The sequence below is a fragment of the Chaetodon auriga genome, chromosome 18 (genome assembly GCF_051107435.1).
Source record: "Chaetodon auriga isolate fChaAug3 chromosome 18, fChaAug3.hap1, whole genome shotgun sequence".
Taxonomy (NCBI): Eukaryota; Metazoa; Chordata; class Actinopteri; order Chaetodontiformes; family Chaetodontidae; genus Chaetodon; species Chaetodon auriga.
The window spans coordinates 13,297,382-13,323,112 of NC_135091.1; the positions used below are offsets into that span (position 1 = coordinate 13,297,382).

At 43.1% G+C, this 25,731-nt stretch overlaps 1 protein-coding gene across 1 annotated transcript in view; it reads left to right on the forward strand.

Annotated features, from left to right (window-relative positions):
- Positions 1–18,215, forward strand: part of esrrgb (estrogen-related receptor gamma b) — a 34,297-nt gene extending 16,082 nt beyond the window's left edge. Inside the window, exons 4-7 of the mRNA XM_076756267.1 lie at positions 9,365–9,475; positions 9,960–10,121; positions 14,950–15,219; positions 17,846–18,215. Coding sequence (XP_076612382.1) covers positions 9,365–9,475; positions 9,960–10,121; positions 14,950–15,219; positions 17,846–18,090 — 788 coding nt within the window. The 3' untranslated portion in view covers positions 18,091–18,215. The remainder of the gene's footprint in view (positions 1–9,364; positions 9,476–9,959; positions 10,122–14,949; positions 15,220–17,845) is intronic.
- Positions 18,216–25,731: the final 7,516 nt, after the last annotated feature.

Genomic DNA, 25,731 nt, shown 5'->3' on the forward strand with positions numbered 1-25,731 from the left:
AGATAGCAAATAAAGGGCTTTCATTTATAGGATTACACTGTATATTAAAATGAAGGAGATAAAAAGGGTTTAACTCCATCTTGAGTTCAGGGGTAAATATCAAAGCAATGAACTTCAGCCATCTCGTGCCAGTGAATCTAACAGTCGTTCTCGGGGCGATAAGACTGGTCAGTAATCAGATATTAAAACCAGCTGTGGGGGGGGAGACACCCGTGACATCATCCACAAGCCTTACTTACCTCTCCTCACACCGCCGAGCCGCTCAGCGTTTAACTCAGACTCAGCGTGGAAAAAGCTGCTGAGTTGGATGTTCCTACCAAGAGTGACTGAGAAGTGTAACAGTACTCTTGAAAAGCACAGGCTGTTCCCCCAAGACTTCTCTCTCCCCCGGGCTCTGGGTGTCTCTCTCCCTCACCCTCGCTGTCTGTCTGTCTGTCTCCCTTCCCCTCTCTTTCCTGCCATATTGATCCACTAAATGCTTTCTGAACATCCCACCTCACTTCCTGCATGTGTTGTTTCTCCTGCAGTGAGACCTTTGGGAGTACAGAGGGGAAAATATAGCCGATAGATTTTTCTTTCTCTTTTTTTGCCAAGGAAAGAGGGGTTTTTTTTGTTTGTTATTTTGCATTTGCGTGTTACGCTAGAAGATCTGCAGAGAGTCTAGCTGTGAGTTATGCTTTTGTCGAGAGTATTATGATACCTACTGCTGAACTGGGATTTCACTGGAAACTAGACACAAGGCTCCCGTTTTGGATGGACTTAAATGCAGCCAGAATTGAAAAATATCACCAGTTTTTCTGAAATTTCTGTCTGTGACACCAAATATATTAAATGTAGCAATTTGATAGATTTTCCATAAGTGTTTGAGAGCTTATTTTTAATATTTTGTTTGTAACACCACAGACAGAGCACCTTTCCTTTCAGTGTCAGACTGCGCTTTAAAATTACTGTTACATGTACATGACAACATTAATATGTAGAAGTCTGCACTCATATTTTAAGTGTAAAAAGTAGTTTTTTTGCATAAATGATGCACACTTTGTTATCGTGGCAGTATAACTCTGAATCTCTGGTGGTGGTGGCGCCGAGTGTGAGCAAGCAAAGTGTCACGTGTCATTTGTTTTGTTGAATTTCGTGCTGTGTATTTCACCGGCTGACATTTTTTTCCTCGAGTTTTAGATCAGTGGTTTTTGAATTATGAGGCGCAGAGGGAGATGCAGTAAGTGAGGTAAAGATACTGCGTGAGGTGAAAGGGACAGGTGAATGCTTGGTGTTCTGAGACCAGCGGGAAAGGGAGTTATTAGAGTTTGACCATTCGTTTGACCCATTCGTCAGCAGTTGGAGCTGCAGCAGTGGCTGTGACACATCCGGTCGCTCACGGAGGTATTTAAGGCCACAGTTACCGTCAAAAATCTGTCCTTCTTGGAGTCATAGCTGAGTCAAATCTGAACACTGAGACATTATACACATATCACATATTTTCAGAGTTGGAGTGACTTCCACTCTCCGAGGATATCCATTGCAAATACATGTCCATAAATTTGCTTAGAAAACATAGAAAAAGAGACCTTTGAAATCCAAAACTTGTCTAAGAGTCATCATGTTTTTAATTTTTTTTCAGTGGAAAATTATTCCAGTGATAGTTGTTTGTACGTCTGGCATATTTTTAATTGGACAAAACAAGCAAATATAGGCATTAAAAATATATATATATAGATATTTCGACTGAGGCTCAGAGTGTACAAATAGCAGTCTCATAGTAGTAGTGCCTATGTTTTAGTACTTATTCAGTAGGACATTATTTGAGCCCTGATGGCTTTAGCAAAGTTAGGTCAAGCATGAGACTCCACTAAATACAACGTTGTATCCCAGTTTGGAGATGAATTACAGCAGGTTAAGTTCTGGAGCTCAGCCCACTGCCATCCTCACTGATTATATGATATATATCCAAACATAAAAAGGAGCATCTAAAGAATTTGTTTATAGGCTCCACTTAGAGACACAACAGTCATACATTTCCTAAAATAAAAACACGGTCATAGAGTTTTGTTGTGTTCTGCCAGAACCGAACACGTCTCATGATAGAAGCCAGCAGCAGTTAACTGCGCTGGTAACACAAGATTGTATGTCAGGCTTTTGGTTCACTTCCACCGATACAGCGTCACTATGTACTGACGTAGCTTTGTTTGTTCATCTCAGAAAGAGGGGTCAGCCATTGTATTGCCATTACAACGCTATTTATACATGCGCCCACTCTTGATGTCTTCATCCCGGACCAAATATCTCACACCGAGGCTTTGACTCTGAGCCAGAAAAAAATAACTTTGCTTCAGAAATAAAGCTGAAACTATTAGCGCATGCTTAGGGGAAAAATGGCAGGGTATTGTCTGTGGCGGGCCGAGCTAAGCTGTTGATGTGGACAGTCGGGGTGTGTGTGTGTGTGTGTGTGTGTGTGCGTGTGTGTGTGTGTGTGTGTGTGTGTGTGTGTGTGTGTGTGTGTGTGTGTGTGTGTGTGTGTGTGTGAGGGGGAATTTGACGCCGTAGCCTGCACCGCCTGCCGCTACTGAGATGCAGCATCACAGCCACCGCGACATGTGGCACAGTAGGTGATTCTCTGAAAGTAATGGCATTCAATTAAAAGGAAAAAGGACATTTAATCGTGGCATAGTGCCATGGCGTGGCCTCTTACAGACTTGGGGGGGCTTTGATCATGGAATCAGTGGGGGACGGCGGCTTGCCCTACTTCACATAATGAGATCACCGCATAACAAGTGGCCAAGGGCTGGTCATGGAAAAAGAATAATCACATGGTGTAATATGTATGCAGATGTCTTCTATTCCACAGCTACAAAAATTAACATTTTACAGTTATGTTCTTATGAATTCTTTTTACCATCGCTCACGTTACAAACTTCCCAAAATGATGTTTTTACTTGCTACAGTGCGGCAGTATCACAAGAAATGCCTCGCAATGCAGAAGATGTCGAGAGATCTGTGATCAGTCGTTCTAAAATTGTCTTAATATTTCCACGAGGACCCTCTAAGCTCCGCTCTAAGCATGCCATCCTGAATTATAAAGTGCCAGCTGCTACAGTTACAGACCAGCACCATTGGTGGGCAGGGGAAACCCCTCCTCCCTGTAACACCTGCCGCTAATCAGCTGACTTCACTTCTCAAGCCCGGCTTGGTGGCTTCAGGTGTGTTTGGGCTCCAGTGGAGGTCCAAATAACTCAACTGTTCTGAAGTAGCAGCTCAACACGCTTTATGAAGACACAGGGGAAGAAAAATGTGTGAATTAAAAAAATAATGCGCAGCTTGTGAGTGTGAATTCCATTCTTCCTCCGAGTTTGGATGTGAGCAACCAGTTTTTGTGGCAAGAAATTAATTTTATATCTCGTGTCTCAGATGAATATCAAAGAGAAATATATTGCAGATGACAGGCTTCTTTCCAGATCCGGCTTTACTGCTGTGCCACAGCAGAGCGCCTGGATGAGCTGGGTGGAAGGCGGCTGTTTGAGGAAACCAGCCTCGGTCAGTGACCCCTTAAATGTCCAGCTGAGGCTTATAAAAGGTCACAGGTCCAATGGAAAAACTCTCACGTAATTACAACTCGCGGAAGGTATGGTGTCAGTCACTACTGCCAGGAGTCAGTGCCTGCAGCTAATAGCAGCGCTAATATCCCCATAGCATTACTGTATGTGTTAAATGATGCAAGAATCTTTCTGGACTGAAGCGGCATGTTTCAGCTTTGTGATTTAAGTCACATTTGTCATTTTCTGCTCAAGACGGAAGATTTATTTTGAGATTTTTGTCGCCTAAGTGCTGCACGAAAATCTGCGTAGATCTTTGATCGAGTAATCACGTCACCATGTTAGCAAATTAGCATGTTTGAAAAGTATGTACCGCTGAAAGCGCAGTGCACAGCCTCATTTTTAACCATTTCACCGAAAGGCACTTCGGCCCGGGCTCTTCTGAAGTCGAGGCTTACTGGTTTTAGCGTTAGCTCTGTGTTTCTTGTGGTGTATTCTTTGCTCGTGGGGATTTTCTGACACTGCTGTAATGTGGTGGATGAATACAAGCTGCCAGACTATTTTGGCAACCTACACCGCTGTCTCGCCCTCGCCCGACCACAGATAGGGATCAGCAGTCTTTCCTGAGCAAACGTGGCTACCGGGGTAACGTTACAGCCTTATTTTCCTCCGGCCACATACACAAAAGATTAGTAAAGCCATATCCAATATCACAGACTGTCAGGTCCCTTTCCACTCAATAGGCTCAGATCAGAAACCAATCCATACGCTAAGATTACATCATCAAAATAAAGATACAGCAAAAGTCCATACTGTATGGGTGCCGTTTAAGTCTTGGGCGATGCATTTGAACAGCATACAAAGCCAGATTCAGTTTTGCCTGTATTGCTCTACATCTGTGCCTAAACTGTAAGACTGGCTGCCGTCCGACTCAGTGCGTCTTGATTTCCACTTGTAGCGCAAGCCTGTCTGTGTAACAGCACATGTATGGGGCCTTGTTTGCTTTTAGGGTGTCAGATATAGCTGGCAGACTGCAGCTGAGAGTCAGCGCCCACCCAGAGGCTCTGCACTGGCCTGTCCTCACTGTCTGGCAGGTGATACATCAGACACGGAGGCTAACACGTGTTCCTCTGAAGAAGGGGATTTAGCGAAGGGCTGACCTCTTTACAACCCTCCGATACGCACACTCGATTCACAGCGCACACATTCATGTAAGCACATGCCAAGTGTGTATCGGCCCTGAAAAGTGACATGGAATCGGACCTTGAGGTACACGTACCCTGCTGGCACCTCTCTCTTTGTCGCCGTCTCGCTCACCCACTGCGACGCTCAACAATCTGTGTGAACACCGCAATCGGAACGGCTGCTGTGCCAATGCACTGGGGGATCCTGAATCGACCCGGCCATCTCGAGCCGTGCAGATGTTTTCGATTACAGGCACATTTGTGGTCAGTGTGGCTCAGTAATTCACTGTAATACCCCTTGTGGACACGCCAGCTCAGATTTATGAAAAGTGTAAAACATGATAAAGAGAGCGATGCCAGTGTTATGGGAGAACAACTCCAGTTTTGTCTCGTCAGCCCATCGGGGGTTAGAGCAGGTGGGACGCCATCCTGATGCACCCCCCCCCCTTCCTCCCGTTGTCCCGTACCCATTTTCTTCTAGCCTCCTTCTCTCCCTGCAGCCCACCCAGACTCTGTACAATCAAACAAAAGCTGCCCGGTGCCTTTAGCTCTTCGCAGGCTTGCAGACTCAGCCTTCAGAAGTAGCTCTGGAAGGGCAAGGTCCCTGCGCCTTGTAAAGGGTGAGTGACTGTGTAGGAGGGGGCGCACGCTGCATCCCTCTGATTTTTCCCAGCTAAAATAGGGAGCTCCTAATCTCCCTCTGGCAGCGTTAGCCAGCCAGCCAATTCTGACACATTCTCTAGAAAGAAGCGCCTCTGACAGGTGAGGGCCTGAAAATAGTTGCATGAGATACATGCGCACACATGCACATGTTCATATAGTGACACACAAGCTTGACACACCGCATGAACCACACACACATTATATGATGAAATCTGCTGCCTACAGAGCTTCTTCTGCATAGACTGAATAAACCTCATAGTATGTACTTGGGGATACTTTTATACAATTATTTTGGTCAATATTGAGATTACAATGACTTAAAACGATGACTCATTGACTGGAAATATCATGCATTTCTTGAACTTTTCCCTTGAACTTCTCCTGAAAACCCCCCAAATTTACAATAATCGTAATAGTAATTATTATAATATATGATATAATAAATCTTCTGGCTTATTTAATATATGATGTGTATTGTAATATATGTTTATATGATATATATATATATATATGTTATTTGTTGTACACAATCTGAGAAAGGTTTTCTGAAAAGTGCTTTTTGGCCGCTCCAAGCATCGGTACCGTAACAGCACAGATAGACACACATCAAAATCAGCAGTCTGAGTTTTCACAAACGACGGCTCACTTGATCACGGGAAGCTGAATTAAACGTCTCAGGCTGTCTAAGAGTGACTCTGGGCTTTTTTGAGTGCGGCACAAAAACATTTTATCTTGATTTTCTTGTTTTCATCATCGTTGGAAGCCAAAATTGTAATTAAAAATTAAATTCCATTAATCTACTACCTCTATTTCATTCTTAGCTTCATTTTATTCTTGACGTTTTTTGTTTTTGGTGCATTTTTTTAGTGAATACCCTTTTATCCACTTCATGACTGTTTGATTTTCTAATTTCATTTATAGCATTATGTTGTCTGTACTTTCTCTCGGAGTTGGAGGGTTTTAACAACAGTGAGGACTTAATGTTATAATTTAAACAAAAACTAACACAATGTGGATATTTTATAGGATGATTCCAGCATCTTTAAAATCAGTATTTGTTATGTGTTCCCCTTTCAGGCCAACCAAAAGAAAAATAAATAAAGGATTCATTATTTCCCCAGCAGCATTTTGTTCCCGGCAGCATGGAGAAGGCATATTTAGATTATGTTTAGATCATAAACTGAAAATGTAATTACAGTTAACAGAATAAATAAAATATGACAAATGCAAGTAATTACAACATTGGTGTTTGTGTTGGTTGGACTTCATTATTATATAAATTCCCGGCTGTGAACCCGGCTGTTAGATTTTTCAATTGTGATGATTTTTATGTGGACATAAAAGGAGAATTGGCAACTACTTGGTCGAAGTGAGTAGGAATCCAGATGTAGAATAAATAATAAATGCGTGAGAGAATGAAGTAAATTCACATGGCGCGTACACACAGCCGCCGCCGCATAAAGGAAACCACCGCCGCTTCAATCAGGAATGTGCTTTAAGGTTGCACAAGTCAATAAAGATATTGAATGTGAAAGGGAAGCCGGGGTCAGGTGGCCATAAAGATTGCTCCTATGCAAACATGCCTCATCGTCTTTCCACACACGTGCGCGCACACACACACACACACACACACACACACACACACACACACACACACACACAGCAAGGATGAACTGTCAGCCAGTATCTTTGTGTGTCAGGCTGCTAAGTTATGAACACACTGTCCTGTACTGTATGATCTTACCGGGCTCATAACATTCGTCGCACACATTTCTACCACCTCCCATTCCCCACGCTCTTTTACCCCATAACCTCGCCCCTGTCGTCCATATTTTGGCTGCCACACTTTATGAAGGGCTAGCAACTGTAAAAAATGGATCTGGATGCTTTTAAGATGATCTGTGCGCCCGCCTGGCCCCCATGTCACAGCCTCTCTCGCTCCAGAGCTGAAGCTGAACCCGATTGTCTCGAAGCGCTGGGGCCGCTGTGGTTTTGGGCCTGAGGTGTGGAATGCGGTGCTGACGATGACACAAACCGCCCCCCGTCCCCTGGCCCTACAAGGGGCCTCATCCAGCTGTCTTGTTGTGGTCAGATTCTCAGTACTGTGCCGTATCACATGGGGAAGAGATAATCCCGCGCTGGTCGGATCAGGCGCTGGCTGGGACAGGCAGGGCTGTCAGGGAGGAGATGTACACCCGATGCTGAAAGGGTGAGAAAAAGAGACAGAGAGAAGGAGAAGTGAGGGGAAGAAAAACAGATCGTGCAGAAAGCTGAAACATCCAGCCAAAAAACAGCAGCTTGTTCCGTCGTACTCCCTCTCATTCTCCAACGTTATCCAACCCTTTTTCGCCCTCTCTGTCGTTCTCTCTGCCCTCCTGCTTTGGGTCGCTGCCGTTTGCAGTGCCGCTAAGCTGTAAACTGAAACTGGTTAGCGCTGAGCTCTTAATTCTTGTCAGCGTCTATTAATTATGGGCCAGTTGGATGTTCCAGTTCAAACAGCCCCCGCGGATCTTGGAATTCTGACTCCGGCTGTTTGGTCACTTGTCGCTTGTTGCAGCCACATGACCCTGCAGCCTGCAGCAGGGAAAAGTGTGTGTGTGTGTGTTTGTGTGTGTGTGTGTGTGCGTGTGCATGTTCGGATGGTGGCAGATGTCAGGGACAAAGGCAGCAACATTTCACTGCCACTTAGTCTCACAAGGCTATGAATTTAGTGTATACACCTGCTTAATACGTTTTTGCATTGCACAAGCTTGTTGTTTTGAAAGCCTTTACTAACTGCATTTCCCTTTATTAGGCCTATGTGTGTCATTAGATAGAGAAGATATTGAATTGATTTAATATCTGGAGTACATGTGCAGAGTTTCCTGAAGCACAATTTATAATTTTAAATCTCCCTTAAACAAGAGTAATGGTAAGAACAACTACTATAGCTCTATCTGCCGCAAACCCAGTTCCTAGCTGACTAACTGACTAATTAAAACTGCATCCACATGTGTTCAAAGAACAAGAAGTCTATTTGCAAGCCTTATTGATTACTTTAAGGCGTACAAATGGAAAGCTGTGTTCGGAGAGGGGCTCTCGATTTAGCTTCAATCTGCCAGGCATAAAATGATCTCACTGTGTTTGCTGGGAAGAATGAGCTCCCTCTGGGCACGGTGGGTAATTAGGTTAGTGGATAGTCGGTGTCAGGAAATTGAAAGACCATCCTAATCGGATTCTTTTGTTTCCAGGGGAATCAAAGGAATTTATATGAGTCACTGGGAAATCTCACACGACTCAATTCCACTTGACCATGTAAAATCTGTTTGCTCTCCCTCAATGCTCAAACAACTTTTAATACAGGAGTGGAAATCCAGCACATGAGGTGCATCTGATGCAGCCTGTGTCCTCTGAGATGGCTTTCAAGATAATCCCAGATATGTCTGTTTGTATACTAACTAGATACTTACACTCCTCCATCTATAGCACGGCTGTATTGAGTCCCTCAGTCAAAAATAAAGGAAAGAAACTGAGAAGTCCCAGTTATGATATAACCACGGACAATTACTAATACTGGAATAAATTACTACATTATTTCCAATGACTTTAATTTGCTTGGTATGCTGGTTTTTTACCAGAAAAGGAAAAAAAAACAAAAACAAAAAAACATTTTTGGGCTAAACTGAAGAAAAAGTCCTCGGCTTTGGTTGTATGGGATGCGTCATAATGCAGTAAAAATAAAAACACTGAAATCTTTCAGAGGCGTTTATGACTCAGCAAAATACATTGAAAGAGGCTATTATCATTAGCAGAACTTGTAGCTACAGTTTTAGATATAATAGCATAAAACTCTAATGATGCCTTTAACAACTTTAGGGAAGAATGAGCCAGGAAACAGAGCATGCAGTGATTTTGGGGCTCTTTGCCCAGATTAGTTCTACTTGATTCTATTCTTCAAAGTGCCTTTGCTTTGCTGCCATTGAAACATTGCGATGATCCTTTCTGCAGGTGTGCGTCTGGACCGGGTCAGAGGGGGGAGACAGAAGTACAAACGGAGGCTGGACTCCGAGAACAGTGCCTACCTGGGCCTCACCATCCCCCCTCCAGCCAAAAAGCCATGTGAGTCCCACAGTTTGGTTTTGTTTGTTTCTCCCTCAGCTGATTTACTGAATTACAGAAAGGTTTCATTTTGCTTTTATATCAAAGCAGCGATTTTACAGTTTGAGGCATTTGTAGAAATGTTGGGACTATGAATCGTGCAATAAGAAGCCTTTTCATTTTTAGTGTCTCACTGAGGAATATGTGCACAGCTGGATTTTGTAGATGTGTAGATGAATTTTCTAAAATCTATGTTCAGTTATGCTATAATCAGATTCATCGTCAGGCCAGCCCGCCAGTTTTTTTCGACTTTGCACCATTTATTATGACACTTGTCAGCTATATTACTGATTGATTTATTTGCTGTATTTTTTTGTGTCCCAGTATAATCCAGCCTACGTTCTGGTCCTTCCCTTTTAAAAGAAATGTCTTTATGCTGTTACTTGAAATTGTCTCACAACACATCTCTCTCTCCATCTCTGCATCCGCCCTTCCCTCCTTGCAGTGACGAAGACCGTTTCCCATCTGTTGGTGGTGGAGCCAGAGAAGATCTATGCCATGCCCGACCCCACCATGCCCGACGGAGACATCAAGGCCCTGACCACGCTGTGCGACTTGGCCGACCGCGAACTGGTGGTCATCATCGGCTGGGCTAAACATATCCCAGGTAGAGAGGCATGGCTGCTAATTAATGACTGTGTTGGCTTTGGTATCATTTTTGGAATGTATTTTACTTTTCAACAATTTCACATATTTAGTGATTTTTTTTATGTCAATTGACAAATAAATGCATGACTTGAAGAAATGGAAGGATTGCCTGACCTGAGTTTTAATAACTGGACTCATGGAAGGCAGATTCCCAGGTCTTGGTGCTGTTGGTAAATCAGGGAAGTACATCCACATTTGTATTTTAATTTGCTGAAATGAATACAGCATGAGATTAGTGAAGTAGCTCACTGACTGTTACACACACATAAACACATAAACACCCCCCCCACACACACACACATTCATGCACACACACAGGGTAATTAACATCTGCTACTCATCTGCACCTAAGGGAGAAGCTAGTCCCATATTCTAAAATCTAATCAATAAAGAGCAGCTGAAACCTTTGATTTGACTGGGTAGGGTGGGAGAGTCTGGGGGAGGGGGGGGGGGGGGGGGGGGTCCGCCCCTATGTCAATGTATTCCATTTCAATCCCAGACTTAAAGAAAGCAATCCTCTTACTTACTTAAGGAGACTACACAGGGCCTATTGTAAAATTGATTTATTTAGGGAAATACTGATGGATTTCCCCACTCCCTGTTGACGAATCCTTAAATAAGACTTGTTATGCAAATGTTCTAAGATTTTCTTTTTGTTTTCATCTCTATCAGTTGAAACAGACAGTACGTTTAAAGGGCGCACAGGTTGGACTCACAGCAGATACGCATGGTTTCCAATTCAGCTCATTTTTGAATGCGATGTAGTGCTGCAAAAATCAATTAACTGACAGTTATTTTCTCAATTTATCAATTCGGTTTCTCAGAGCACAATCTGGCATCTTTAAAATGCCTTGTTTTGTCCCATGAGCTGCACAAAACCCCCATTCACTGTGATATGAAACAAAGAAAAGCAGCAAGTGCTCACGTCTGAGAATGTGTGCTCTGTGTTTTCGCTTAAACAAAACTACTGAAATGAATCAAAATAATATAATCAACTGTAATGCAGTGTCATGCAGTGAATTTGTTTCTCCTTCACAACTAGACAACTAAACACAGCAACTGGAGGCTTTTTCCTACCTGTGGATTTATTCACTCACTAGCTCTGTCCAGGGTTCGCTCTTATCACTGATTTGTCATCAGATTTATGTTTGACTCCTTAATTAATGCAGTTTGGGCTGGTTGGAGGTGTGTTGATCCCAGACCTGCTGTGGGAACCTCAGAGGATTGGCTTCCCAAAGACACAGGGGAGATGTGTCATTTCGAGATTGGGCTTTGCAGGGACGCTGGGGTACGAGGCGAGGCTGCTGCACTGGGAAGATGCTTTAACAGAGACAAACAGAGCATCACTGACCTGATGTTTTTTGGACACAGTACCTGAAATCAAATTCCTCAATTTAATCATAGCTGCAGGGGTGCAGAAATTAATTCAAGAAATTTACATATCGCCATATTTTTGGACCTCAATTTCTGTTCCATTTTCTATGTATAACTATTGATCTTTATACTATGAAGATCTAAATCCAGGCCTGACAGAGTTATTAAAGGGGCATGTGACACTCTGGGGACACTTTACCCGGGGCCACCGGGTCAGGATGTCACCAAGTAACGATTAAGACAAAAGGGGTCCCTACAGTTTAACAGTCCACTCCCACCATTACACTCATAGCCCACTGAGCAAATGGCCTTAACGATGAGGTAATAAGAGTCATTACTGCAGATCGCTCCATTAATGTAAAAGTCCTTCAACATCCAGATGTGGAGACCTGAGAGGAAACATGCGACGTTGAATAGGCTTAAATATTTATGGTGAATAGCTGCACAGCTTTGCTTTTTCTCCAAATATAAAAACCAAAAATTTGAAGATTTAAAAATAGATAAAGCACATCTTGCTTTTGTGAACAAAACTGTTGGAGACATGTTCGAGAGCATGGCTGCAACACATCACACGGCAGCAGCTGACTGGATGTTACACACACACTGCCATGAAAATGGAAACAGAAGTGCAGCACTGTCGTCAGGGGGTCAGAGGTGGCCGCTCATTTGTGCAGCTGTTAATAGACGCGCACCATCTCAGACATGTAAGTGCTCACAACATGTGTAGATTTATATTCCGGGCAGCAGCATTCAGCAGCCTCTGGTATTTAATGTTCTCTCAGTTCAGCGCTTTCTTCCTCTTTCCTCTCTTTTTTCTCACACACTCACACAGACTCTCTCTACCATCATATCTTTCACACACACTCCCTGGCTTCCTTGTTCTCTTGTTCCCCTGGCTCCCCCCCCACTCCTCCTGCTCATATAGGGCCCTCTAGTCTCATTATTACCTCTGTCTTTTTATTAGGCCCATTAGGGCTCTTAGGAGGCCTGTAATGATACTAAATGAATAGAGAGTGAACTGCTGTCTGTTTTAGACCTAGCTCTCAATGACAGCTTCAAGCTTCACTGCCAGCCACTCAGTCTCTTCATTGTGCTGAACAGGGTTTCAATTACTTATCTGATCTGTACCTGTACTGTACTGTTGCATTGCCAGATGGCTTTCCTTTTCTGCAAACAATCACGAACAGCCCATGTTATGTTGAGGATTAAGTACCTTATAGAAATAGACACGTGGTATAATGTTGGCATGTCGGATGACTGGTAACATCACGGGGTGTTTACATGGATTTACAGTCCTAGTAAGTAGAGTTTAATGTCAGATTCACTGTCCCTCAACCCAGTGTTTCAAAGAGAGGATGTTTTTGGTATCCTAAATAGTCTAAGACAGTGATTTCTTTATAATCATCCTTAAAGGGTATAAAACGAAGGCATTACAGCCTTTCTATCTGTTACGCAGTTTGCCTGCCAGCCTATAAACTTCAAACTCTTTTTCCTTAATTTTGCCTTCACTGCTTTGTGCCTTTGCAGGCCACAATAGCTAATAATTCATTTTCCTATGGCACGGCGGAAACCTGTGTTGTCCCTCATCTCTGCTCATGCTTTCTGTCATCACCAGGGGAGAAAACGGCAGACAAAGACGTAGACATTCCCCAGTTTGCTCGATATTGTGTCATGTTTGGTCAAACGGCAGTAAATCAGTAGGGTGACATATTGATATTTCATCAGGGGGAATCACCCTCCACGGCGACACTTAACTCAGCCACCTCAGGGCGACGCACCTGAAGCTCCGGGGCGACCCCTGGGGAGCCAGGAAGTCACTCTGTCGCTTCAGTAAATTGAGTGGAAAGGAAAAAAAAAACAGTGGCAAGGGAAAAGAAAAGGGTGGTGAACAAAAGGAGGAGGCATATGAAGAGGGTGACTGTTCTGCAAACTGTGTAGAGAAAAGGAGTCCTACAAAAAGAAAGCTGAGCACCTGACAAAAGAAATGGTGCCCCAAGCAAAAAAAAGTGGTATGAAAACAATTTATTACCAGTATGAGAGGTTTGAAGACTCGTAATAAGCATTATTTCATCTCTTAATTATTCTCCTTTGCAAGTTTTGTCTAACTGTCTTTTCCCACACATGTAACATGTTATGTAGTCACTGATCCTCCCTTGTTAATTTACAAAAATAAAGACGTTCATTTTCTGACAAAAGAGTTTTTTGGGAGATGGAGAGTAAATTTCTGAGTTCCTAATGCAGCCTACAGTATCTACATTCAGTGACTCCCCAGTCCCTCCATCCCCCCACCGAACGTGTACCGGATGTCCTCCATCAGCTGTCTGTTTGTCAGATCTGAGGCTTGGATCGATCCCCCTTTCACATTTGGTGCACTGATTACAATCTACTAATCAATGACACCCCCAGCACTCTTTTCTCCCTCCCTCATTCTCTCTCTCTCTCTCTCTGCCGTCGTTTCTCTATTTGCTTGATAAGAACCATTGGGAGGACCTCTTTTAAGTCTACCTGCCCCGTTCCCCGTCCATACAACCTGAGATTTAAGTAAGCAGAGTGGTGGGTTCAAGGCCCTGGTCAATACCCCCAATCACCTTCCTATTCACTATAGAGTGGTGAAAGGTATTGTGGTGCAGTGCTTGAGGTCCTTTCAGACGTCCATCTGTTTGATGTGGTGTGTGTGTGTGAATGTTAGAGAATTGATGGGACGACCTCCAGATCTTGGATGAATTGTTAACCCGAGTTTCCGAAGGTTCAACACAAGAGACAAAAGAATCAGGAAGGTGTTTATCAGCTGGAATATGCTTGGTTTGAGGACTGAGTTTTGTTTTATTCGAGGAGAGTTTTGCAGCTTATTTAAGTTTGATGGATAACTTCATATCATGACAGATGGTGACACAAATGAGAAATAATGATTGAGTGACTGAGGCTACTTGAATTTATTTAGTCGGTTTTGAAATCCAGGTTTATTTCGTTATGAAGAAGAATTCTTTTTGCATTCTTTCCTCTTCACCCTGACGAGAACAAGAGATGGTTAGGTTTTATGAGTGGATTTGTCCTCAATAATCGGTGTCTCATGTGCTTATGTATGGGGCTGCAGAGGGTGTCGACGGTTCGTGGTTGAAGCAGCCCTGGCTCACGTTTCAAAGGCCTCTACACTTGACTGATTTATATTCTTCCCTTAAGCCACCACATACAGTAATCAGCCTCTGTTCCATGTCGGACTTCTCCGGGGATTATGCAGCGTTATATGACAGTACACAGCCCATAAAACATGGTAGACTTGAGATGGCCAATTACAGTGCAGTGAGGTTAATGGGTTGGTCTCGTGATTTGTCATGTGGATACAAAGTGTGAGTGACCAGCAGTATGTAGAAAGAAAATCCCCCAAAAACAACACGCCCTTTGTGATTCTGCAGGTTTTTCCACTCTCTCGCTGGCGGACCAGATGAGTCTACTGCAGAGTGCCTGGATGGAGATCCTGGTGCTGAGCATTGTGTTTCGCTCGCTGCCCTGCGAGGACGAGATTGTGTACGCAGAGGACTACGTGGTGGACGAGGAGCAGGCGAGGATCTCGGGCCTGCTGGACCTGCACGTCGCCATCCTGCCGCTGGTCCGACGCTACAAGAAGCTGCGCATGGAGAAGGAGGAGTTCGTCACGCTCAAAGCCATCGCCCTCGCCAACTCAGGTACCTTCTCAGTCACGCTGTTAGCATGAAGTCAAGCAATGCAGCCAAACATTGTTCAAACCAGCAGAACTTTATTTTAAACTCCAGTGGAGATACCAGAGTTTATTCCAACTATTTTTACATTTGTTTTTAAGTATAACATTGTTATTTATTTATTTATTTATAGCAAATACAGTATTTAAATAGGTGCACAATGTGAAAGGGAATATGATCTGAGAGGGTTAAAAAGACACTTTTCATTTCATATTGATTTGAAACCTTCTTACAGTGGAAATTAAATGAATATAATAGAAAATATGTCTACACTTTAAAACAGTGTGTGCGATAGATTACTTTTGGTTTAAGCACTTCACGTAACAAAATTATATCTAAATGTATCATCAAGAACTTGCATTTTTATGGTATATTTCAGTGATTTGGTCAAATCACTCCACAAATACAAAGGTGCCACAAACATCTCTATGTTACACCTTAAATAAATCGAGATAGTTGGCATTCAATTAAGGCAAACAAAAAAATGTCAAGTGATTGTCTATATCTGCTGAGCCGATCACTTCCACAATGAAGGATACCTGATAAGAGGGGACAAAAAGGTCAGAGGCATGGTTGTTTAATTTGAACACTCCCTGGGTGTGAGTGTGTGTGCGCCTCTATATTTTAATTTGTGTGCACATGTGTGTGTGTGTGTGCGTGTGAGTGAGTGAGTGTGTGTGAGAGAGAGAGAGACTGTCACATTGCGCTCTCATTCTCTCCATCTCCATAACAGTAGCTGCCAGCGCGCCACAGCCAAGGGAGATATATTTAGCATTTCATTAGGAAAACAGGGGCTGTCAATAAAATGTGTTAAGTGGAGTGGAATGAGCGTTGGGGAGCGACGGGCCTCGTTTGTTCCAATGTGAAGATGCTGCGCCCGTATCGACAGTTTGCTTTTCATGAGGCCGGGCCTGTCCCCCACTAATCAATGCCTGTTAGGAGTCTTTTCTCCTGCCTGACTGAAAAATGAAAAATGCTGAGCCCAGAGGTTTAGTCTTCTGATGACAAACTCTCCATGGGAGAGTGGAGGGAGAGACGGGAGGATGAATTGGAGGGGTGATGGAAAGACAGGGATGCATAAGGTAAGGGAGAAGTGTGAGAGAGGAAGACAGGGGTTGAGAGGGAGGATCAGGGAGGGCGAGAGGGCAGCTTCGGCTCGTTTGAACACGGTCTCGGGGAGCTTCGGGCTCCAGGGGTCCTGTGGGTGTGACAGCTGTGGAAATTCATGGCCATTGATTTTGTAATTAGCGGAGTATCGACGGGATTGACGCCAGGCTGCTGACGGATTACATGGAAATTGTTTCTTCAAAGTTAGTTTTGCATTCCACCCCTAACCTCCTCCAACACACACACACACACACACACACACACACACACACGTATGAAAACGCTCACTGTGCATTTACACACACTGACACACATTTGAAAACATTCTTTCTTTCCCTCTCCCCCTCCTCTCTCCGCTTCACACACACACACGCACACACGCACACACACACACACACACACATGCTCACGCAGCCAAACGAGGATCAGATCAGTATTAACATGAAGGTTTCAAATGAAGAGTGCTGGAACACATGTGCGGTCCACATAGCCTAGTTAATTTCCCAAGATAGAAACGCAATTTACACAGAAGGCGACTGGTAAAAGAGACTTAATCAGTCAGTTAGGAACATAATTAGCCTTGTACTTTCCTTTTTTCTGCCTCATTTACATGTTTGTACACGGTCTTACTTCACTCCACAACTTTCGCGACACATAGCGGAGCCGATCTAATTCACTCACGAGCTTCAATCAGCAGCCATGTTTGCTTTAGCTTTAGTAATACAGCGTGTTTAGGATGAGGCGAGCCCATCGTCGTCCATTAGATGAATGGCTTCGATTCAATTAGAATGCTGAATTGAATCCACAATTTTGCCTATCGGTTAATGAATTGTGGATGTGATGCTTCCACAGATGAGACCTGACACTGTAAGTCTGTGCAGTGAAATTGGCCTAAAGCTGCTTGTCCATTAAAACACTCTTTGTCAGCGTGTCCTTCGAAGGACAAGCCTGTGTTTTTTTTTTTCTGACTTGTAGACTTACACATAGCGAGCAGTTTTTAATAAGTCTCAACTGGTTTTATTTTAGAGCCTATACATAAGGGGGCCAACTGCTCTTTCTTATGGAAATGAAGGCCATCTGCCGCCATCATTCAGCTGAACGATATCCTAGTAATGCAGCCATCTGAATTCATTAGCAGGGGGGATGTATGTGGTCGCATGATACCAAAAGAAATGAATCTTTTTCCTGTCCCACCATATATTTATATAGACCTACAGTACATCTCTCCCTCCCTGGAGTCCTGGCCACGCGTAGGCATTTATTTAAAGAACGTCATTAACCACTAACAAGAGAAAACCTCTCTCCAAAATTGCATGTTTGCAAAGACTGGCTGCGGGATTCAAAGCTGCAGAACATCGAGTTGTTGTTGCAGCTGCAGATTTGTCACGCTGCAGATCAATAGAAAATGTTTGCATTTCATTTCATTCTTTCAAATATGAATAATCTTTCTCTCTCCCATCCGTCCCCACCACCCTTCTCGCTCCAGACTCCATGCATATAGAGAATATCGAGGCCGTCCAAAGGCTCCAGGATTCTCTCCACGAGGCTCTGCAGGACTTTGAGGGCTCTCAGCATCCGGAGGACCCTCGGCGGGCGGGGAAGCTGCTAATGACCCTGCCTCTGCTCCGTCAGACCGCCACCAAGGCCGTTCAGCACTTCTACAGCATCAAAATGCAGGGCAAAGTCCCCATGCACAAACTATTCCTCGAGATGCTGGAGGCCAAGGCTTGACACTTGGGCCAGATGTTTGACAGACAGCTGCATCACCCAATGGGCAGCGAGGGACAGCCCATTAAAAAAAAAACAAAGGTGGTATGCCAATTGACAGTGAAAGGATGAAGCTTGGACAACCGAGTCATTTTAACACTTTTAAATGGTAATCAGCATAAAAGAAAAAGGGACTTGAGATGGTTTTAAAAAGGGTGAATATCAACCTGATTGACATGGGATCATGATGATGTATATAAAGATGTTGTGTACAGAAATCAGGCGACTGAGGTCTTGTCATAACCAGAGACCCGTTGCTGTATATCACCTGAAGCTTCTGTGAATTTGTTTCTTATCTTATTTTCATCTCAAATTGGAAGTGTGTTAATATAAATGTCCTGAAGAACTGTACGGCTGCGCGGCCACATTATGTGTTTTTGTTCTTCCTTTCATATTTTCTAATCTCAGTTGTTAAAGCAATAGTCTCTAACTGGTCTACATATAATATGTGTACTGTATATTGTGTGAAATTGCACTGGGCGGGGGGGGCGGGGGGGTGGGGGGGGACTGTTAGACATATTCTTATATTCGTCATCAAAGGAAGTGCTAACCCCGCCACGGGTATGTAAGATTCTCGATTTCCTCGTAATATATTTACCTCCTAGTAGCTTCATCGACTCAGCGGTTTTGGTCAACTCGGTGCTTACAGAAGGACAATGGCTGGCCAGTGATCACAGTTCACAAAGAGTTTGCACTAAGCATCTATGAATAACGCGGCAATAATGGGTATTGTGCCAGCGAGCTCTGTCTGGTAGCGTCTGAGTCTCAGTCGGTGGGTTTTCCTTATAGTGACTAAATCCCCTCCTCTCTGTGTTCAGTGTCAGACACAAATATTGGCAACTAAGCATACTGTGAAAAATACACATGATAAGCTATATTCAGTGCTGAGAACTCTTAACCTAAACTGTATGGCTTGTTGAAAAAAAGTTTTTTTTTTTTTATTTGAATACAGGTAAAGGACACAATAACAGCAACGCCTATGCAATTTAATGCAATCAAATCTGCTCTTTAATGCAACCTGATAGTCATGCAGTGAATACTACCTTTGGGACATCTATAATGTTCAGTATGTGCTGGTTCAACTTCGCTTGTCATGGTGCTGCATTAGATTGCATTACACTGTATAGGTGTTGCTTTTTTTGTGTTTAATCTATTTTGTTTAGGTTGTGTTCTCAAACAAGTGTCACTATATTGGTAGTATTAGTTCCTTTTGTTTTCGCTCATATGTGATACCAAAGTGTGAACGCTAGCCTCACGCATCTAAACTTTAAACATTACACAATCCTGTTATTTTGTTCCCGGTGTGGACTACAGGTTCAGTGCTTAAAAAATGTAACGTTCTGTTTTCCAAAAAACTCAACAAGTGAGACAATAAAACACCTTAAAGGCTTCATGTCTGCCTCAATGGCGATGACAATATCAGGCGTAATTTCTCCCCCTTTTATTGCCACATTTGAAATAACTTTTCCAAACTATATCAGCAAGTCCAGATCTGTGCTGTACCTAATAAAGTGGCAACTAAGTGCACATGAACAGACAAGAGAGATGTTTTCACATGCAGGGACACACAGCTGAGGCCTGACAGATGATCTGTCTGAGCTTCAGAACGGAGCGGTTTTAACGCGTGTGTCTCCTCGATCGTTCAAATTTAACATGGCAGCTTTTTAAAACTCAACAATATAATGACACTTGTACTTGTGAGAAGAACTTGAATTACCCTCTGAACTGAAACTCAGCTATAATAACAGTTATCTCCGATATTTTGTACCTTTGACCATTTTTCGTTAATGAAGGTGCTCCTCATTCAGACTGGCACTATATGTACATTTCTACAAACTCTAAGTTAATAAATCTGTATATTCCAGAAGTGATAGTAGACTTTCATAGAATAATATCTATCAATTGTGAACCAGTTGCCAAATTATTCAAAGAAAGTGATCAGAATAATGTGATACAGTTATCAATGTGTTATCATAAGATCGCATTAATACAATAATAGGTTAACCAGCTGCTCTTAGGACTTTAGGGAGACAGATATTGTCCCTTATGAACACTTTAAAGCAGTCGTGTCTTTAAAGTGTCGAGTGCCATTAGCTTCTGCCCAAATGAGAAGAAAACACGCAGCCAGGCGACCACTAACTACAGGCGTAGGCCAGTTTCTACACTTGAAAAGATCCCCACAGGAACACACCCTATTGATTCACTGTAATGTAATGCATAGATAATTATAACCGAATAAAGTAGAGAATACAACTCCCATGATGCACTTCCCTAAACGTGTAACCAGCTAATCCACCCCCAACTGAAATGAGGGATGTATCACTTCTGTACAGTAGCAAACCAAAGCGTAGAGTCCTCAAATACTTTCAAATGAAACACAGATAACGCTGATGGAGCTGCGCGTTGAGCCGGCCCGCTGATTCCACATGAATATGGAGCTTATTCACAGTGTGTTATTAATGATTATGCCTTCATTCTGCTGTTAATTTTGGGCAATCCTCTAAACCTGCGATGGTGGCGACAGCGGTTGAACAAGATGAAAACCTTTTATCTTTTTTGTTCAGTCAATACCAGCATTGATTAAACACCAGTCTCTTTGTCGATATGAGACAGTGTGAAGCCTCACTCCGGAGCCTGACTAACAGACGAAACTACTGTCAAAAAAGTGATGTTTTACATATCACGACGGCCAAAGGGGAGTGTTTCAATAAGCCCCATCAGCTCATGTTGTGCTGGCTGTGTGAACAACAACGAAAGAGGCAAACTGACCTCCTCTCCTCCGACCGGAGTTCCTTCACATACCTCCTCTGCGCACTTTGAAGACTCATAGCAGATAATTGTTTCCCAACTTTTCCCCTCTCCTCAAATTAATTTAAGCAAATAAAAGAAAAATGCTTAATTTATTTTCAGAGTTCTAAAACGGTTCTACTGCATCCAATTAATTCTAATTGTCTCCTAAGCTGAAATTCTCAATAGAAATGGAGCAATTAAATTTCTGCTTTGGCTCTACCTTGGGGACGAGAGACGTTTTATTTCGGTTGACGGTGGGGAGGCTTTGTCTAAATCTTTACAAAGGCGATTTCATGGGTGTCTGTAATAGTTTCATAACAGAGCGATCACTGGGCTATGCAAGGCAAATATGGCCACCTATGTTCCTTGTGTTGTGGAGCGTCAGACTGACATTTAGTTGTGCTTTGTTTACAACGTAGACATACTGTACAGTGCTGTACACTGCAGATGTATTGTGCATATTTCACTGGACTATACTGTAGCTGCTGTGCATTGATATAACTATGATCATTTGTTTAATTTAATGACTTTCTCATGATGTTAGCGACCCACCTGAATAGCTGTATAATATGAATCACTGTACTGGAGTCAAATGAGAATAAGTCCTCGTAATGGGTCAACGGTGGGATTTTTTCTTTGGTCTTCTTCTTTTCTGTGTCTTTGTGTCTCTCAGTGCTCATCGATTTTGGTTACCAGCACAGCAGGACGTATAGCGAGTGAAGTAGTGTAGACCCTATACCTCAATTCATATTTTGAAAATTACACTGGGTTTGGAAACGGGCCATGGCTTCCTCCTGGGAATCAGTGGCACAGAAATAAAGTGACATCACTGACTGGGTATTAAAAAAAAATGTAGATGAATCTACTGCAATTGGGGAGCACATTCCTCGGAGGAGAAAGCTGCTTATTCGCTGTTCCATTTGCGGACTTATCTCCTTGCACTCTGAGATGACGAGATTTACATAAAACATGGAGGAACCTCCCTGGCCGTTCTGGTCTGCGGTGTATAAAAGACCGTGCTAGGTGTATGTACCGTAGACATGTGATTACCCAAGAGGTTTACTCCCCTCAAAAGCAATATGTTAGCAATTGTGATATGTGAATCAAGTAAAAAAAAAAACGGAGCTTTGGTTGATTTTAATTAAGAACTTACCCTATGCTCGGAAAAAGGACAGGTTGACTATGCACACACACGTCCACCAGCACGGTGAGACAAAGGGAAAAAAAATGTGAAAATGTTGGAACTGAGAGGCAAAAAGCCAAACCACAGCTGGGTTTCACTGGACAGTTATTGTGTGGCATTTTCTTGTGTTTTGTTTGTTGTGTTCATGCATAATGTACCCATGTGTAAATATATGCTTTTTTTTTTTCTTTTTTTTTTGGAGTGAGTCAGATCAAACAGTGCACTGAATGTACAGTGACAATAAAATCACATGGTTTATGTAATCACTGCAGAGGTTTTCTTTGAATGTCTAAGAATTTGGGAAGAAATCAATCTACAAAGAGAGTTTGTGACATATTTACTGGCAAGATTCACTTCATATATTACCTCTTTTTTTTTTTTTTTTTTTTCAGGATAAGGTGGAAACCAAAAAATACCCACACCTTGCTACCTGGTTAATTCTTCATGGACGTGACAATGTTTCAACCCCAGTGGTCTTCATCAGATCCTAACCCCTCCTCAGACCTGAGGAGGACCATTTGTGTTGTAAATGTCGTCCTGTCAGCGCAGAATAAAAGAAGAACTGGGAGCAAGAAGGCAGTCTTTGTGCAGCACCTGCAAAGATCTCTGCATGCATGTACCTCATGATGATTGCCTCCATGGATACTTTTAATTGTGTGTTTGGGGTGTATTTTGAGCACTACTTTATAAAAAATGTGAAGATGTGAAATAAGACTGCTGGTTTTAGCTTTTAACAAGTAGCCAAAATTGTAAGATGCACTGAATTCACCCTACAATGATGATGCAAGCACCATACAATGTGATATCATTTTTCAATATATGTTTTATTTGCATTTTCCCAAAATATTTTAAAAATATGCACAGCCTTAAAATTAACTACTTAAGATGTCAGACGAAAATTAAGACATAAGCACATTTTAAATTGCGACTTTTTAAAATGTATTTCATATAAAGTTAATTGCTGTAATGTGCTGTTGCTTAGCTGTTCCATATCACCTGAATGTGTTGGTGAATATTCAGATTTTTCATTCAAATTAAATGCAATAGTAATTTCACGCTCTCATCATGAAGCATGTACATCCAGTGTTGCAGCCTCGTCAAGAAATGTACAGTCCACCGCTGCCTAGCATGACCAATCGTGTACACGCGCGTGTCTACGTGTGCACTTGTATGTTGACGCTGCCTTGGGGTGTGACGGCATCCTCCTGCCCCGACTGTCAGTTGGTTAGCTGTCTACACAATGTCCCGTTTGACCTTGCGCTGGCTACAACGCTGGCTGAATGCACATCTGACACACTCCCTTCCTTTGTGGTGCAATCCTGTGGAAGTCATTTCATTTACTGGGCTTTCAACTTCAGCCAATATGGGGGTTGTGGGGGAGTAAGCCTGTGTTTAATCAGCCTGCCACAAAGCATTCCCCTAAACAAAATCAACTATGATGTCCAGCGAAAAGATCTCTCAACAGTAGATTGAATTAAACATATAAATGGGCTTGTCACTTTTTCATTTTTTATTTATTCTCTTGGCACGGATACACCCGCCACTCCATATTATTGCTGGAAATAACAACTGTGTATTAACTTGTGGATTGTTCTGCACAGTATGTCAGCATTACCAGCAGTGGATGTATAGATGTTATCCACTGACATTTAAGGATAACTATGAAGAAAAAAACTGCAAGGAAAGTCAAAGAAGCTCAAAAACAGACGCAAACGTGAACTTCTCATCAGTGCTGCTCCTCTCTCATAGGATTGCGGTGAGTGTTTTTTTCTCTGTTTTCAGCCTTGTAGATGGGAATTAGGGCATGGCCCACTGTCCTCAGAGTGACTTTCCATCTTGTCAGCCATGTTTTATTCTTCTTAAATTGTCAGCAGTCGTCGGGCCTGTCTGTGCTTAAGGAGGGGCATTGACACTGTCACACTGCGGTCTGTTAATCAGCCAACCTTGTTTCCTACCTCTTTCACAAAATCTATGATCACACTGTTAGTGCAACCTTGTGCTGTCACCGCCGGCTTTAGCCCCGCTGCCGTACACGCTCACGCTCCTTCCTTTGACTCATGTGAGGATTATTCAGCGGCTGAGGTGAGAGTCCACTGAGAATAGGCTGTAAAGTGTCAGTCATGGTTACCCAGAGTGGTGTTGTCTTAGACAATGTAACTAGGTGAGTGTGAGTGAAGGAGATAGGAAACCATCAATATGCTCCCTGTGTAAATTGAAGAAGGTCATGATTTATGGCTCCTGGCTACAGCGTACATACATGCTGAATCTACTCTTTTTTTCCCCCTCTGTCGCCTGGCTCAAGGACAGGTAAGGGTGCCTTTCTCCACAGCTCATCCCCAGCACCATGCAGTCTGTGGCACTTAGTGATGGACAGCCCTGAAAAAGGCTGGTGGGTTTTTTTTTTTCAAAATGAACTGAGCGCCATCTATAGGTCAACCGAGTGACTGAGTGACGGTGCAGAGGGTGCAAGAAGGAAACAAACAATCAGATCGGCGTTGAAGTGGTGCACTTCACTACCTGTGACACTCCTCACCCACTTGCCTCTTTGCGTGTTTCACCACCTCATCAGTCACGTCCGTCTTTCAGTCTCCTTTTACTTGGGGACTCAGACAGAGAGGGGACAGCTGTGGGTTTTCTAAGGCCTCGCAACAGCTGCAAGCCCCGCATGGCATTGCATCTGTTCCAGTCTTGCAGCATTATGGCCTGTACCTCGACTAAAGCAAGTTGCATTGCAGTCCATAGTGGGGTTCTCTCCGGTCTTACCCTATTAACCAGTGAGCAGATGGAAATTATATGGGAGGGTGTTAGGCCTGAAAATGGACTTGCAAGCATCTTGCTGTCTCAAGCACACAGCTTAAAGTGGGACAATTCAAATAAGGCCACATGAGAGGAATCAGGGCTTGTCTGTAAATTCATTCAACGTGGCACAATGAATGCCACGAAGTCCTCTCTGAATCTTAAAGTTTATTATTTATTTGGATGATTTATTACGTCTGGGTGCCTCTGACGTTGTTACTTTGCCTTTGGAGGGAGCTAGACGTAACAAATGGAGCGCTCATTAGCATTTGACCTCCACATTATGCTTTGTTTACCTGCCTCTCCTCACCTCTATATCTCCTTAGACAAAATCGGGGCTTTCGCAGAAGGCTCCGAGTGTGACACAGTTTTGTTACTGGGCGGTAAAGGTAAGTACCACATTTGCATTGCAAGATTTCTCAAACAACTTGAGCATGCAGAAACAAGGGAGGGGGAGAGATGCTCTGCTCCTCTGGGATGTAGCCACTCCCAGACGCTGTCGTCTGGGCTCAGGAGTCCTGACAGCTGCGTAAATCCCCAGAGATGGCAGAAAGAAGTATGAACAAAAGTTACAGTAAAGAGTCACAGACACATCCTTTTGTGTGAAGGGGGGGGGCTGTTGTGTTTGTATGGGAAGTTGTTCACCATAATCGCTTATGGCCAGAAACGTCATGAATGCCAGCGATAACATGGATTTTATGTGTGAATTAACAGTTCATGCTTGCAAACAGGTTTGCTTTTCATCACCCATGACAGTGATCACACGGTATGGCTGCAGAGCCATTAAAAAAACAGAGTCAGCATATCCAGGTTTCCAGAAGTGCTTTGAAAATAAT